Here is a 15016-nt window from a genome sequence, read left to right as displayed (position 1 = left end):
CTGTAAATGATTCTCATCGTGGACTGAGTTTTTCTCCTTTCTCTCTGCTGAGGAGATGGTGAAGGACGGAGGAGTAGAGTAAAGCTGGATCTTTAAGAGGTACTCGTCACTTTAGATGGAGGTGCTCCATTTGGTTTAAAGGCGTTTGTCTTGTCTTTGAGGGGCTGAGGGAAGTAGGAGTGCAAGGTGGACAGTACAGTAGATACTCGGTGTGCTCTCTCGCATTCACACAAATAAAGGGAAACAAGTTGATAGTTTGTCTTTCTGCAAACGCCATGGTTTTATACACATTGACACCAGGTGTTGCTTTTGTGATTGACAGTCGTTTTTTTTTTCCTCTTCGATTACAAACTTGTCCTTTTAAAGAGGAAAACTCGCCCCCAAACATCTCCTTCCTATTCCAGCACTAAAGTCAATCGAGGCTCTGTCTCATGACCCTTGGCACAGCTCGCACTGAAGAGGAATGAGTCTAATTATCAGAAAAGTAAAGCCAGCACGCCGAAGGTTTCAATTCTAATTCAGACTCAAAACACCAAAGCCTGAGTCAACAAAAAAGGAAAAATCTTTTTGTAAATTCAAATTTACATTTATTTAAGATATAGCTAGTCTGCGCTTAGGCCCCGCCCACCTCAGGGATTAGGCTTCACTGACTTGCCTGAATGCACCTCTTAGTTTGGTCTTTTTACAAAAACCTGAAAAATGCCTAAAAGCAGCTGTGTGACAGGATGCACTACCCAAAGAACCCAGAGTGACTTTTAAAAAGCTGAACCAAAAAAAATTAAGACGACAAAAATGAGCCATTAGCATGAAGAACAGGGAAAGTGGGAGATCCTGATGCTCGATATGCCTTAGTGTACAACAAGCATTTTGTCACTGTTGTCAAATATCAAGTGTCAGTTTAGGGAACTGGATTTCTGTAATTTATGCTAAAGCATTTTGACAGTATGTAGCTTGTAAAACATATAAACCAGAAAGTTATGCAGTAACATGTTTGTAAGTGCCTTAGCTAGCTACAGGAGCTTGTTAATACACAGCTATGGAAGTAGATCCCCACCATAGCGTTTGAGGGTGCTCTAACCACACTTTGGACGCTACTCAGTTTGCAACTCTGCATTTGATACTGTGCAAGTGCAAATGCAGATTTGAGAGCGTAATCCAGGCCATGTGAGCTCTGAGATTTCTCTATTGGGGTTTCTGTGAACACCTGTCCGCGGCAAAGGTTTTGAAAATGTACAAAAGAAGTTGGGAGCAGTTTTAAGTTTGTAAATCAGACTTTGAGAGCCCACAGGCACAGGTTTGTAAGAGCAGAAAGACTTGAGGCTTGAAGGAGGACCGAGTCGTGAGCCTAACGGATGATTTGAGGGAGCAGCGAGGATCTGCCCTCGCTCTTAAGTCTGATTTGCAAACTTAAGACTGCTCACAACTACTTTTGTACGCTTTCAAAACTTTTGCCGCCGGAAGACTTTCACACAAACCCCAGTGGAGAAATCTGCGTGCTCTCAAATGCTGAGTTGCAATGTGGTTAGAGCGCCCTCTAAATTTATGGCAGGGATCTGCTTGCATACGCAGCTAACTTGTCCCACTGCTATGTTAAATATCAGGTGCAGCCCAGCTTCCCTCTGAGATCTACCTCTATTTTTGGAAATAAATAAATTGTAACACTCATGCTGTGTTAGCAAGCTACTGCTGCTCCAGACACAGCAAGTAGGAGGATCCCTGTTTCCCCATTGTAACTGCTGATGGCTCATTTCCATCCTCATACGGTTTCAGGTGTTTCTTAGCTTTGTTGGTACCTCATCTTACCACACAGCTGCTTTCAGGCATTTTTTTTTTTTTAGTTTTTTGTAAAAAGGCTGAATTGTCAGATTCCTCCAACAAAGTGAGTGGAGAGTGAGGATTTGTTTGAGATGTTTTATTATGTGAATAGCGTTTGGGGCTCAGTCAGTGTGGAAGATTTACTTTTCTCATCAGTGCTGCTTTTTAAAATGTCCTTGCCTGTAATTACACCCCTCTCCGTTCATCACATTAGACCCATCAGATCTAAATTTTCACTTCAAGTTAGGAAGGATAACAAAGGAAACTCAAGTATAAAAATGGCGATTTGGTCTTTTAATTAATCCCCTTTCAACCAAATTTCTCTCGAACGAACATCATGAGTTTCTTCTTGCCCTTGTATATCTGTTTCAGGTTGTCTATGAACTGTGTGAACTGGATATGTCCGTCGTGCGCCAGAAGAAACGTCTCTCTGGCTTTGGCGAGGAACTCGATGAACTCACTGTAGTGGCGTGGACTGATGTGCGTCAGCCGAGAGTGCGCCGTGTTGATGTAGGCCCCGATCGTGGCATCCAGTAGCTGCCTGAGCGGAGCCTTGTCCAGAGACATCAGCTTCCCAGAGTTCCTGCGACTGTGTAGCGCCACCATGCCCGGCGTTGACAAGGTGCATCGTCGCAAAATGTCCGACAAGACCGTGGCACACTTCACGCTCTTCACCACCAGGGGGATGACTGCTGCCAGTTCGTTTTTCCCCAGCGAGTGGCTGAGTGCGCACGCCCAGAGCACGTCGTTGATGGCCGGGTGTGTGTCTTGGTTGTAGCTGAGATTCAAGTGAGTCATGGCTAACGTTGCCAGTTTGTATGCCCTCATTGGATAACCCCGGTGCTCCATGTAGTGTGCTATGGTAAACAGCTGTGTGTAGTTCATTCCTGTAGCGGCTGCGTCCAGTACTATCTGATAGGCTGTCTCAAAGGCAATGTGGTCCTTCTCACAGAGCGTCAGAGCAGAGAGGGCACAGTTCTGGGGGTCCTTCATGGCACACTGCAGGGCCAGGGTGTGGGCAGAGTTGGCCAGGTTCTCCTGCTGATGGCAGTCCAAATGCAGACGGACTATGGTGCTGTTGGACATGACTGTGCTAGCCACGATGCTTGTGGCTTCGGTGGGGGTGAAGAGGGTGAACCAGCTCTGCATGATGCTGTCCAGTGCGAACACACCTACACAGGAAGGAAAAAGTTCGTTAGCAAATGTTAAACAAACCTAAACATTCTAATCATGTTTTATACATTTTCAGTATTTAAGATTTAACTGGTGCACTTTTAATTCTGTCTTCATATTGTCTTCTGGAGCAGCTGAATGGCACCGACTGGGAAAATTAGCATCTCCAGTTCGTTTATATTCACAAACCAACTAATGCTAACTAAACTAAAAATTCACATAACAGAATTTGCATTTTCTTGGCTTGCTTTCTCAAAATACAGTTGAAAAGTAGTCCCTACCAAACTGACACTATCATATTATTTGTTAAAAACTAAGATGTTTTAGGAAATTATTTAACCTTAAAAATCAAATGACATATTTGTGAGTCTTCTGTAGAGATTTGCAGCCACAAACAGGCTGCGAAAGCTAAAGTTACTCTCATGGAATTTAATACGAGTAGAGTAGGTACTGTATTGCTCTTACAACCCTACAGTCTAGACTTTTAAAAATAACGCTGGTGAAATGAAAATGCTCCTTTTAGACCCCGATGACATTAAAACCCACCAACCACCATGATGTTATTGTAACAACCTGTTTCCACTTTAACCGCCACTTGACTTGCTGATGTAAACTCCCAAACAGCACACTGATTTAAGAGAACGTCTCCAGCTGCCGCACTCAAGTATTTTTGGCCATATTTTATACTCAAACTCACCAGGCACTTTATTAGGTACACCTGTACAATTGTATGCTCCTCAGTGCAACACTTCCAACCTTAACAGTTCATGAAGCTCAGAATGTTTGTTTTTGGTGAAATTATCATCAGTGTATAAATTCTGTTACTGAGGTCATAGTTAAAGGTGGTGTTGTACTGGACGATGATATTCAGATCTGTACCCAGGGAGGACAAAATATAGAAGCACCTCTGACTATCATGTTACAAAAAACTGAAACTTCCTAAGCACAGATGTTAAGGCAGAAGTGTTGCATGGAGGTGCGTACAGTTGTACCTAATAAAGTGGCCGGTGAGTGCATGTCCAGAATTCCAACATACAAAATGCACCAACAGTAGCTTCTAATTGGATGCTCTATTTCTAACTCTGACATTATATTGCCCTACTATACATCACCAGCTGGCACATTCTCAATGCATCCATTCAGACTGTACTTACAGGGACTCCTTGTCACTCCCCTGCATTCACAACAAATCATGTGGGAGGAGGGTTTCCCCTCTTCACCCAGCTTCCTGTCCACTTCAGCTAAATCAGACGCCGGGTTTCAGTATTCATGTCCAAACACAAGGCCCACTTAATCGGCCACCAGACCACAACCTTCCATAATGACTATGCTGCCACCCATTCCTCCAGCTGCCATGCCTCTGAAATCTGCATCTAATATCTGGATTTGGTCATAATGTCAGCCTTGTTTTGAACAAATCACTAGACTGATGACTGAAATATTAAAAAATGTGGATGGAGGACAGTATTTTTACTGTGGGGTACTTTGCCTGCAGCCTCTAGCTCACTAGCTCCGCCCCTTCTCTGAGCGCTCTGAACCAAAACTGTCACCCACAGACGAGGGACGATGCTCTGACCATTTCAGACTGAATTTATGAATGCACCCGTAACAATCAGCTGGCTCGCTGATATTTTTAACGTTCATATAATCTAACGTTGGTAAAACTCCATGTACTACGTTTCTCTGCCTGTATGTGATGGGCTACAGGTTTCAGTAGAGATCAGTTGGGAATCGGCAAAATGCATCATAGATAAATGTCCTAATCTAAAACTCAGGCGATGAGCTAACATGCAAGATTATTTTTGTGCAGCATTAACTAATGAGAAATATTCTTCATTTCTGCGGTACTGAAAGCTGAACTGATAACATCAGAGCTGGTTGATACTACGGTATTTAAAACCTTTGCCCAGCTTGGCCGTTCAACACTGGGGTTCAGAACCATCTTGGTTTACTGCCAGAAATAGTCCCTAACAAACCGACAGTTTTCTGTTTGAGTATTAAAAAAAAAAAAAAAAAGATATTTAAAGATTTATGCTTCAAATTGAACTGTGTTGCCTGTCCAGGTGTGTTTAAACCAGGTAACATTTAACCACATTACATTATAGCACTGTACTAACTAGCTCTACGCTGCAGTGCTGATCATTTGTCTTCTGTATATTAACTGGTGAGGATGCTAACGTTTTGCCTGGGACATACGTAGCCTTAGTCTTTTTGCATAGTAAACTGCATGAAGCCATCAAGTGTATCTTTAAATGACCTCTTTGCTTTTGAGATTTTAAAGTTAATCTGCTACGTTAGCGCTGAAAAAAAGAAAAAACTCACCAACTTCAGTAGCACAAGTGACGAGCCATCGCACCATCTCCCTTCTCCTCCAGTTCAAGGTGGACAGGGTCATTCTCATCACCTGTAACAAACATATCATCAGCTTCGCTCCTGCATGATGTGAAGCGTGTGTGTTGTTGTTGTTGTTGTTTACCTGAAGGCCCAGCTCCAGGGAGACCTTGAGCAGCGTGATGTCCGGCAGACTGTCCATGAGAGTGGCGATTTTGAAGGCATCCTGGGCCAGTTTGAAGATGTGGGATGAGGAGTGGATATTCTTCTGGATGGACTCTAACACCGTTTCTAGCTTTCGTGCATCGCCTGCAAACAAACAAACGGGGACTGAGAGGTAAAGTCATTTCCTTCTTCCAGTGTAGCTCTGTCAAATATTTATTTTCACAGAACAGGATTGTTTACACCAGGATGGCCTGGTGTTTGCCATCCTGACTTTAGCTGCTAGTGTATCACTGCTTTCATGGAAAAGTGCTTTTATTATTCATTATATTTTGAGATATTTTTCATGCCACTGTGACAGCAAATTGTTCAGTTTCAATAAGAAGCTTTTCTTCATCTAACATCATCACAGAAACTTAAGAAATCTTATTAAAATGCTGTACTTCTCTCATTATAACATGATTAGTTGGAATCTTAAAATAAAACCAGTGAAATTTGGCTACAGTGGAAAAGTTGGTACATTAATAGAAACCAAACTTTGCAAAGGAAACTGAATAAATGCTGATGTACATGCAGCATAAACGTCTGCTGAAGCTTCCAGTGAAGCAACGAGGACACCAACGTCCCTTAAATTAATAATGAAACAAACGCCAGATTTCCATCATGCCTTCCACAAGACTTCATCCAATTTCTGAAATGGTTTACTAACAGTCTTGATGAGCCAGCTCCTAATATTTGTTTAACCATGGATGGAAATAGGCATTAATTTGCAGGAGTTGGCTTGTAATGAAGTGTTTTTACACTGTAATTGGTACTGAATTCTTTTACCACTAATTGTGTTTTATAACCTAATCACCTATTTTGTTTTTAAAATCTTATTCTGAAAAGTAACAGCACCTTCAGCTGTCAGGTAAATTTGGTGGAGTAAAAAGTACAATATTAACTTCTGACACAGTAAAGTAGCAGATAATGGAAAATATCCAGGTACGTTTCTTTAACACTAGTGTAGTATTTGATTAAATGTACAAAGTTACTTTCCACTGCTGTAAACTAAATAATTCAGTGTGTAGTAAAAGGAGAAATGTCATAAGCTGAGAAGGATGTTGTTAAACCGAGGAACGATTCTCATTAAACTGCACAAACACCCACTCTGCCACTGTCTCCCTCCTGTGTCTGTACCTTTAGCAGCGGTGAGCATGGTGGACGCCAGTTCACACTGCTGGGTCTCGATGTGGCTCAGGGTGAACCAGCGAGGGAAACGGTTGGGCACCAGAGACACCAAATGTTGAGGCCGTGACAAGTCGCCGGAGGCGGCCGTGGACTCGAGGACGGGCAGCCTGATCACAGAAATGAACTTTATTAACATGGACAGACAAGAAAACAGGAGCTGATCTGTGCACTCAGAGAAAGGTTTCACGGAGGTGAAGACGTTGTTAGAGCTTTTTTATATCATCAGTCAATAGTTTTCCTTTGTGCCTCAGGCCATGAACTCAGAATAAAGATGGGTTTAAAAATAACGGCTCAATTCCTTTCCCCCTCAAACACGCATTGTTACAGCTGCTGTGAAACCAAGAGTTTAATACTCCTCCTCTGTGATTCAAGTCTTGAAAGAATAAAGATGTAAAATCATAAAAATCTGTGGCTTAATTTGGGCACGAGGAAATAGTTTTGCTAACACCCGTGGCGGTCAGGGAGGAAACCAACAGCATGTATTCATTATTCACACATTTTGTGAAACTCGTTTTCAGCAGTGTTGAATTATTGAGTGAATATTCCAGCAAAAAGGTTTTGTCATTAAACAGAGCCCCAGATAGCTCCTGGTTTCCTCTCAAAGTAGACAAAGCTTTCTCTATCTCTGTTCCTCCTCTTGTCACTATAATTACACCCACATGAAGCTGTATGCAAACATCTCTTCTGACAATTAGCTCCACCACCTGTTTAAACTGAAACCTAGCTACTGTGTACAAGTCAACCATAATGTCATCCAGATGGATGAGGCTTCGTCAACAGCAGCGAACAAAATACTCAGATAGAAGCTTTTCCTATTTAGTGCCAACTACTACATCACTGGTTAAAATAACAAGCGGGTCACATCAGCTGTTGATAATTAATATTAATTCTGTGGGTGACTTAACAGCCCAAAACTAAACGTGTCTGTACAAGCTGCTGTGTGTACTCTGACCAAGATCATTTGTGAAGGAAGAACCGCCATGTTACAGTCAGTAAGTAAATATGTTTTTTGGCAGATACTCAATATTAAAGGCCTGAGGTCTCTTCTAAAGCAACCTGGAAACACTAGTGTGTTACACTTGGCAGTCGCAGACATCGATCCACATATTCCTCACTTGCATTTTTTCCCTTGCGTCTTAGTCCACCCATGTAAAAAGCGAGGAGAAAACGTGAGGAATTTAAGTGTTTGAGACATATGATGACCTTTCCTCAGATCCTTCACCTGAAGCGTCCGCTCACCAACTGATTTCCAATAAAGGGGCGTGTCGTCCATAAAAGTCGAGTGAAGGATGCTCTCATGACTCCTCCAGCAGCCTCCTCACTCCTCAGAGCAGGAATAAGAGCTTTAGGATGTCCTTCAAGATGGCAGACCAGAACGACTTCTGGTTCGAGCGAGGATCGAAAATTCTCTTTACCAATTGTTCCTGGATCCTCACTTTACCTGGAAGTCATTCTAGTTGACCATCATGAAGATGTTCAGATTTCTTTATTGGTGTTTGGAAGAATGAGGAGGCTCCCCGGAGGAGACACAAGCAAGGATACAAGAGACCATCCCTCACTGAAGACTTTTATGGACTGACGGTTGAATTCAGATGAAGGTCTCGTGCCTCCATGAATATGTCGCCTCGGTTCCTCTCTCCTTGCATCTTTTCCTCACATCTTACAGGAGTGGGACTAGTGAGGGAAAAGTGGATGCAGTTAAGGGAAGTGAGATGTACCCCTCGTCTTAGTTGTTCATGGGCAGACAAGAGCTTTAAAGGAGATCTACTCACCTCATGGCCCTCAGTGCAATTTTGTACGCCAGTTCGGTGTCGTGAGGTAGCAGGGAGGTGAAGAGATACTTGGCAAAAGTGTGCATGGGGACACTTTCCCTGTAGAGTAACTCTCCCAGACCACTGTAAGGACCAGCTGCAAGGAAGATACAAAGATCAGGTCAGTGTGTGCAGTCCACCTGGAGACAGAGCAGTGCAACAACACATCAGCTGGACTGTGTCCTTGTTTATGATTTCCCAGCCTGATATGCCCTCAAGGTCAACAGTGCTGACCTGAACGTCAGGACTTGGCTGTGCATCAGAATGAGGATCACTTTGTTTGTTCACCAAAACTGTCTTGGCACTAGAGCAGAAGCATCATGTGAACTCTGATGTAGTGCAAAGGTTGATGGCTTCTAGGAATTAAGATGGATCCACCCTTTATTTTTCTGTACAGTGTGCAAGTTACTTCCATTAGCTTCCATTGTTGTTTCTCTTTATAACAAATAAAAAGTACTTTTACTTTTGGTAATTTAAGTCTGTTTTGAATTTAATATTTTTGTACTGGGGTAACACTTTTAAATGCAGAAGTTCTGACAGCATTATTACACTGTGGTATTACTAAAGTAAAGATCTGAGTAGTTGCACAACTGCTCCGTGGCTACGTTTAGATGTAAATCCTTAATAATGGGTCACAAATAGAAAGTTTCATGTTGTTAAATGGGGTAGTCACTTTCTAAAACAGCTGGAAACTAGTTTTTAGACAGCATTACTCAAACTGGAGGAACCAGCATTTGTCAACAATCTTCAGCTGCAGAAAAGTGCACATCTGATGCTCTATTGAATATTTGCACCAGCAAATGTGGTGATGGTTTAATAGTTTGTCGACAACAATGGAGCTCTTTGGCCCAGAGGAAGAGGACCCATCAGGCTGTGAACACAGGCTTGTTATACCCCTCAGTGCGCACACATGCATTCACACATCAGCAAACAGCCTGACAGTACATTCACACAGTTGTGAATACACAAGTACAAACATTCAAAGTGTAAATGCACACAAGTGGCACAGAACACTCTCTTAAGTACACAGAGTTAATAAAACAACACCACACACTCAGAACAAAACAGACACTTAACGTACAATGAGCTGGTTGTGGTTCAGGGTGTGAAACAGGAATCTTCCTGTGTGTGGAAGATGTGAGTGAGAAGACTAACGTCCTCTTTGCTGTACAGTAAATCTGAAGCTAGAGCCAGCAGCTAGTTAACTTAGCAGAGAGAGTGGAAACCGCTGTCCTGACTCTCAAAGGGAAAGAAAATCCAGCTACCAACAACTTTTGTGAAAAGTTCTTTGATTAAAAACAGGAACACATCTAGAATATTCATTTTTATGTTTAGCATACACATAGTACTTGGAGGTATTATGTGGTGTTCACTTCTTCTCCAAGTCAAAATGAAGGTCTAAGGTAAATCCTGCAACAGTACCGAGGGCCCCACTTTAAATAAATACCCAGCTCCCCTCCACACCACAGTATGTGCAGCCCCCAGTTAACACATTGTATCTTGTTTAATCTGTATCAATGTTTCAGACAGATGTAGGATGACTGTTTTGAGCCTTTATGCTAAGCTAAGATAACCTAGCTAGCTGAAGATTCTGTTGCCAAAAAAGCATATAAGCACAAAACTAATGCAGCATTTAAAAACATCAACCCAGCAAATGTTTCATGATGTCTGAGTCCAACTCACCCTCTAGCAGGAAAACCGCTTGTTTCCGGAAGATCTTCACCAAAGAGTCGTCTAACTCGACTTCTTGAAGCTTGGCCAGTACCTGTTCTTCGTTGCGACACACCTTTTCCTGGGCATAGAGGCCATCTGGCATCATCCTCTGCTGCCCTAAACCAATCAGAGCTGTCTCTACAGCCAGCGACAAGAACGACTCTCCATCCTCCAGGAAATGCTGCACTGGGAAAACCACATGTTCCGTCCTCTTGCCTGAGGCCAACGAGCCTGATGGGTGAAGCAGAGATGGGGAAGACAGGGTGAGAGAACAAGAAAGAGCAACAACCAGGGTTAACATGGGTTTGGCTGTTTGACATGGAGAGGATTAAAAGCAGCCAGAGGACTCAGACTGGATCCAGATGTGGCCTTCTTCCTTCTGGACGTGTTAGTATCTAAAGCTACCCTGTTTGTTTTGGTAGCATTAGCCACCTAGCATGGTCAGGATTTTACCTTTGTGTTGAATTAATATGATTTTAATTTGGGAGGAACTGGAGCTTTGTGTCACATCAGCAGTAACCAGGGTGGTCTACTGGACTGACACATTAACCGATAGCCAGCTAACGCTAGCTTGTCCCAACCAGGCTTCTGTAGTTTACATAGTAGCTTCAGGAAACAGGATGTGATGGGAGGGGCCAAAAGCGGGTAGGAGCAGCTGATGGTGTCAGTTTGCTCCGAGTCTCACTGGACCCTCTGGGGTGAAAAGAAACGAGGCAGAGCAGCTTTAATTAACCCTGTCCTCACTCACCCTGTTCCTCACTTGGGGGGCTGTGCTTCAGCTGTTAAAACAACAGTGGAAATAACATTAACTCTACTTTATTGTTCAGTGAATATCAGTTAAATAAATAGCTAATATTTTAGTGCAAGATGCTGCTACATATTGGACCCTTCAACACAGAATGTCCACGGATTTGATGTGATGTTCATTACTATAGCTTCTGTTTGTGATAGCATCAGATCTGCCTGCTAATTTGTTCTTAAATCATAATTAAAATTACTAATAATGTGATTAGGAGAAGCTAGATACTTAAATATCAAGGGACAGGTTTTGTTAAATGCAATATGTGACATGAGTTGTGTTACTGACATCTTGTGTGAACAGACATCTTCATTCCACACCAAACTACTTAAAAAGATTCGAAAACAGATTAGAAAGGATTTAGATTCGATAAAATGCTACTGACCCAATCCCTACCCAGAGCTGACTTGGGTGGGGAAATGCTCCTGTGGGCTGAGTATTGATAAATGTATTGAACTATTTGTTCATTCTGGTGTTCCTTTTTCAGAGTGTGGTAATCATGTGTTGTAATGGCTTAATGATGTCTTGGCAGACTTCACAGTTCTTCCCAAGAGGGTTAACGGTCCCTGATGAACACACACACAGACTCAGATATAAATAGCAGAGTCTTAATTGAAACCCTCTCCATGCAGAGGCTTCAATATGTTGTGGTTCACCTACTTTACAAGAGAAACAAACTAACTGGGAGCAAATCGTCCGTTCTTGCTACAGTGCGTTGAAATCCGTCTGAGCTCCCTGCATAATTGATGAATTTTAATTGGAGTGCTTTTCTTGCTGCATTTCTTATTCATGAGCTGTTATTGGAGGATGACTAGAGGCCAATCATCATGTCTGTCAACGCTGTTGATTGCAACCTGAGGGCCTGACAGGAAGACGCTGTCGCTGCAGCGTGAAGGTCTGAGGCAGAAAAATGTGTGTGTGTGCTGAAGCTGTGGTGGTAACTACTCAAGTGGAGGTGTTCTACATCAGTATTTCCTTTTTCTGCTACTTTAAACTTCTGCTCCACTACAGCTCAGAGGAAAACTACATGTTCTGCTGCACCACAACTGACAAATACAATTACTGTTTGAATTAAGATGTTCCCAATACAAGGCTTTGATGACCTGTTCCCAACCTGGTGCAACAAATCAGTGTTTAGTTGTGGCTCCTTGTCATGTTTCAGGGTTAAGATATTTCAGCTTGTACTTTTCACTGTGCTGCATTTATCTGACAGTTTAATCCATCCTATTAAAAGCTTATAAAATGAACGACATTTGATAAAGCTTGACCCAACCTCTCTGTGTTCTGCCCTCTCTTGTAATGGAGTTTTTCTACATTCTTGTATTGGTACTTTTACTTCAGTGCCAAAAACGTTTTTCTCACTTTGACTGAAGCTGAAAAGCTCATTGTGAGTCATCCTGTGTTTACAGCACCAGTCCAATGTTTTAGATCATCTCCATTCTCCAGTTTTTATTGACGTGTAACTGGTTCAGGTCCAGTAAATAAACTTAAAATGGTACAAAGCTAAAAAGTAAACTGTCAAAACTAAAAACATGTAAGTAACTGGCAGTGGGTGTCTCTGTTCTTAACTTTTAAGCTCCTTCAAAAAGGTTTGTTCTTTTCATTAGTACAATGATTAAATTTATTTTCTTATCATGTTCTGCACCTTGAATTTCTTCAGTGTGTGAAATGTGCTGTACAAATAAACCTGTCCTGGCTAATTAAAGGGGATCTGAGTACTTCTCAAGTTCCGTTTGTGCATCTGTGTGTACCTGAGAAGTCGAGCAGGGCCGTGGCTCCGTCCTCACTGCCCCGCCCCGTCTCCATCAGCGTTCCGAACAGTGTGCCGATGGGGTCCAGAGGGTGACCCACCCAGCCCTCCAGGTTGGTGACTGATGTAATGCCTTTATGGAGCAGCTCTGCAGTAAAACACACACACACACACACATGCACACACACACACACACAGAGTCAGTGAACCGTTCATTCTCCCGGCTGTGAAACATCGAGTGTAAGGAGACGAGACTGAAAGTGCCACAACAACTGAAAAAGCTTTTGCTTATTGTTTTTTTGACTGCAGCCGTGGAAATTAACAGAGTACATTTACTTAAGAACAGTTTTAAGGTTTTTGTACTTTGAGTATTTCCATATTCCACTACTTCATACTGTCACTACATTTCAGAGGCAACAATTATTTGTTTTACTTTCTACTGCACTACATGTATTTAATAACTTTTAGTTGCTACAGAATCCGATTAACTATAAAAGTCCAGCATAACAGGCACAGCTGACTGCTGAACGGGCCTATAGGGCACAGGCCCAGGGTCCCAAGAGGTCAGGGGAGCCTGGGCCTGAAAAAGTGAAGTGAAATCAAAGAACTCAGTTAAAATACTACCAATAGACTCATAACAACCACAAACGGAACTAGACAGTTACCACAAAGAGATGCAAAACAACTATGGAGACCAAAAATGGCCATATGACCCCTAAGGGGCTTCACAAAGACACGCTGCCTTTTATTACCATTTATTTTTTTGCAGCAGTCAGCACACGAGGAAATATTTACTATTCTTCTTCATCTTACTCTAAAAACAACCAACTTCTGAAGAGGATTTAGTTGTATTTAATAACTTTTTAGGCTAAAACGATAAACTCTGAGTTTACGTTCTATGGCCTGGAGACATGTCTCTGATAGGTGGGTTGTGTTTTGATTGACAGAAGGCTTCCACAGAGCTCCAAAAAACCTATATTAAATATTTAATCATGAATATGTGATATGCTCAATGTTATGAAACCATAAAATGTGATTGTTGGCTTCTCGTACTTGATTAATTATTTATAGGCAGATGGGAACAAAAGCAAGGAGGCAAAAACTCACATTGTGCTGTGGTTGACCCTTATACTTTAGTGCCGAATTTTAAGGGTATTAAAAGTTTTGCACAAAAAAAGATTCATGCTTTTCATTCTTAATAATCCTTAAAATGTTTTCAGCCCAAGTACATAACAAAAAAATGGCATCATTTACAACCATCGATCATCAAATCAGGAGACAGAAAACTCCCCCACAAACAGCAGAAACCTCAGTGAGAGCATCAGAGGAGGCTCCTCCTTCCATCAAACTGACTTTAATATAAAAGCCGACACTGAGTGACTGATGGAGGAGGAACTGACCTTTTTTGTGTGTGCGGAAGAACTCCAGCTGTTTCTGCTGCTGCCTCCTCAGCGTGTTGACTATGGCGATGGCCAGCCTGAGTGCTTCCTTGGGGTAACCGTGTGACCTGAGGGCGTCTACTCGAGCACACGCTGTAGGGACGTGCTCTGCAGGAGACGAAACAACAAAGACATTTCAATTCCTTCCTCTGATTTTTCTTATGAATTTAATTGGTCGGCTTCTAAACCACGTGTCCCTGCTCCCTCACCGTGCCACAGGGGCCACCCTCGGGTGTCAAAGAGGGAACTGTCGAGGTTATCATGGTAACAGTAGTTGGTGTAGTGGTCCTCGGTGATGATGTGCTGTAGGTGGGGGTCCTGCCAGTGCAGATCACAGGCCTCGATTGCTCGAGTGAACACGGTGCGGTGAGGCCGGGTCAGTGAATCTGAGAGAGACGAACAATGAGACGTGAGATGTTTGAAAACCCAGATCGCACTACAGAGGTTCTCAGAGTGTGAGGAGATGTGAGGCAAAGGCACAGTGAGAGGTGAGAGCAACAGATGTGTGCAGGTGTCCTCTAACAATAACAGGAGATTAGTTCTTGTAGTTTGGCAGCCGTTCTCCAACAGCAGCTGCAACGCAGCTCATGGAGGCAGTAACAAATCTGAACACAGACATGACACAGTTTTGTCAATTTAGGGGGATATTTACTAGTTTTGTGGCTCATTTTCTGGTGCTAAACTGTGAAATTGTGTGTTCTTATGCACCAAGGTTTTGTGCCAGAGGAAAAGAGAAAAGCAGCACAACTGGAAACCACGTGCTTGGTCTCATGCAATATGTATTTTAAGGCAT

General features: G+C 42.5%; 1 protein-coding gene across 1 annotated transcript in view; it reads right to left on the bottom strand.

Moving 5' to 3' along the window:
• Positions 1-1455: 1455 nt before the first annotated feature.
• The window catches only part of LOC109951190 (zinc finger SWIM domain-containing protein 6-like), a 44616-nt gene continuing 31055 nt past the window's right edge, over positions 1456-15016 (bottom strand). Inside the window, exons 6-14 of the mRNA XM_020585519.1 lie at positions 14433-14609; positions 14185-14331; positions 12786-12932; positions 10206-10466; positions 8484-8619; positions 6661-6818; positions 5465-5628; positions 5311-5392; positions 1456-2987 (exon numbers count right to left, since the gene is read on the bottom strand). Coding sequence (XP_020441175.1) covers positions 2125-2987; positions 5311-5392; positions 5465-5628; positions 6661-6818; positions 8484-8619; positions 10206-10466; positions 12786-12932; positions 14185-14331; positions 14433-14609 — 2135 coding nt within the window. The 3' untranslated portion in view covers positions 1456-2124. The remainder of the gene's footprint in view (positions 2988-5310; positions 5393-5464; positions 5629-6660; positions 6819-8483; positions 8620-10205; positions 10467-12785; positions 12933-14184; positions 14332-14432; positions 14610-15016) is intronic.

This window comes from Monopterus albus, unplaced genomic scaffold (assembly GCF_001952655.1).
Source record: "Monopterus albus unplaced genomic scaffold, M_albus_1.0 scaffold369.1, whole genome shotgun sequence".
NCBI classification, from domain to species: domain Eukaryota; kingdom Metazoa; phylum Chordata; class Actinopteri; order Synbranchiformes; family Synbranchidae; genus Monopterus; species Monopterus albus.
The sequence above is the reverse complement of the archived record's forward strand: the minus strand, read 5'-3'. Positions and strand labels throughout refer to the sequence as shown.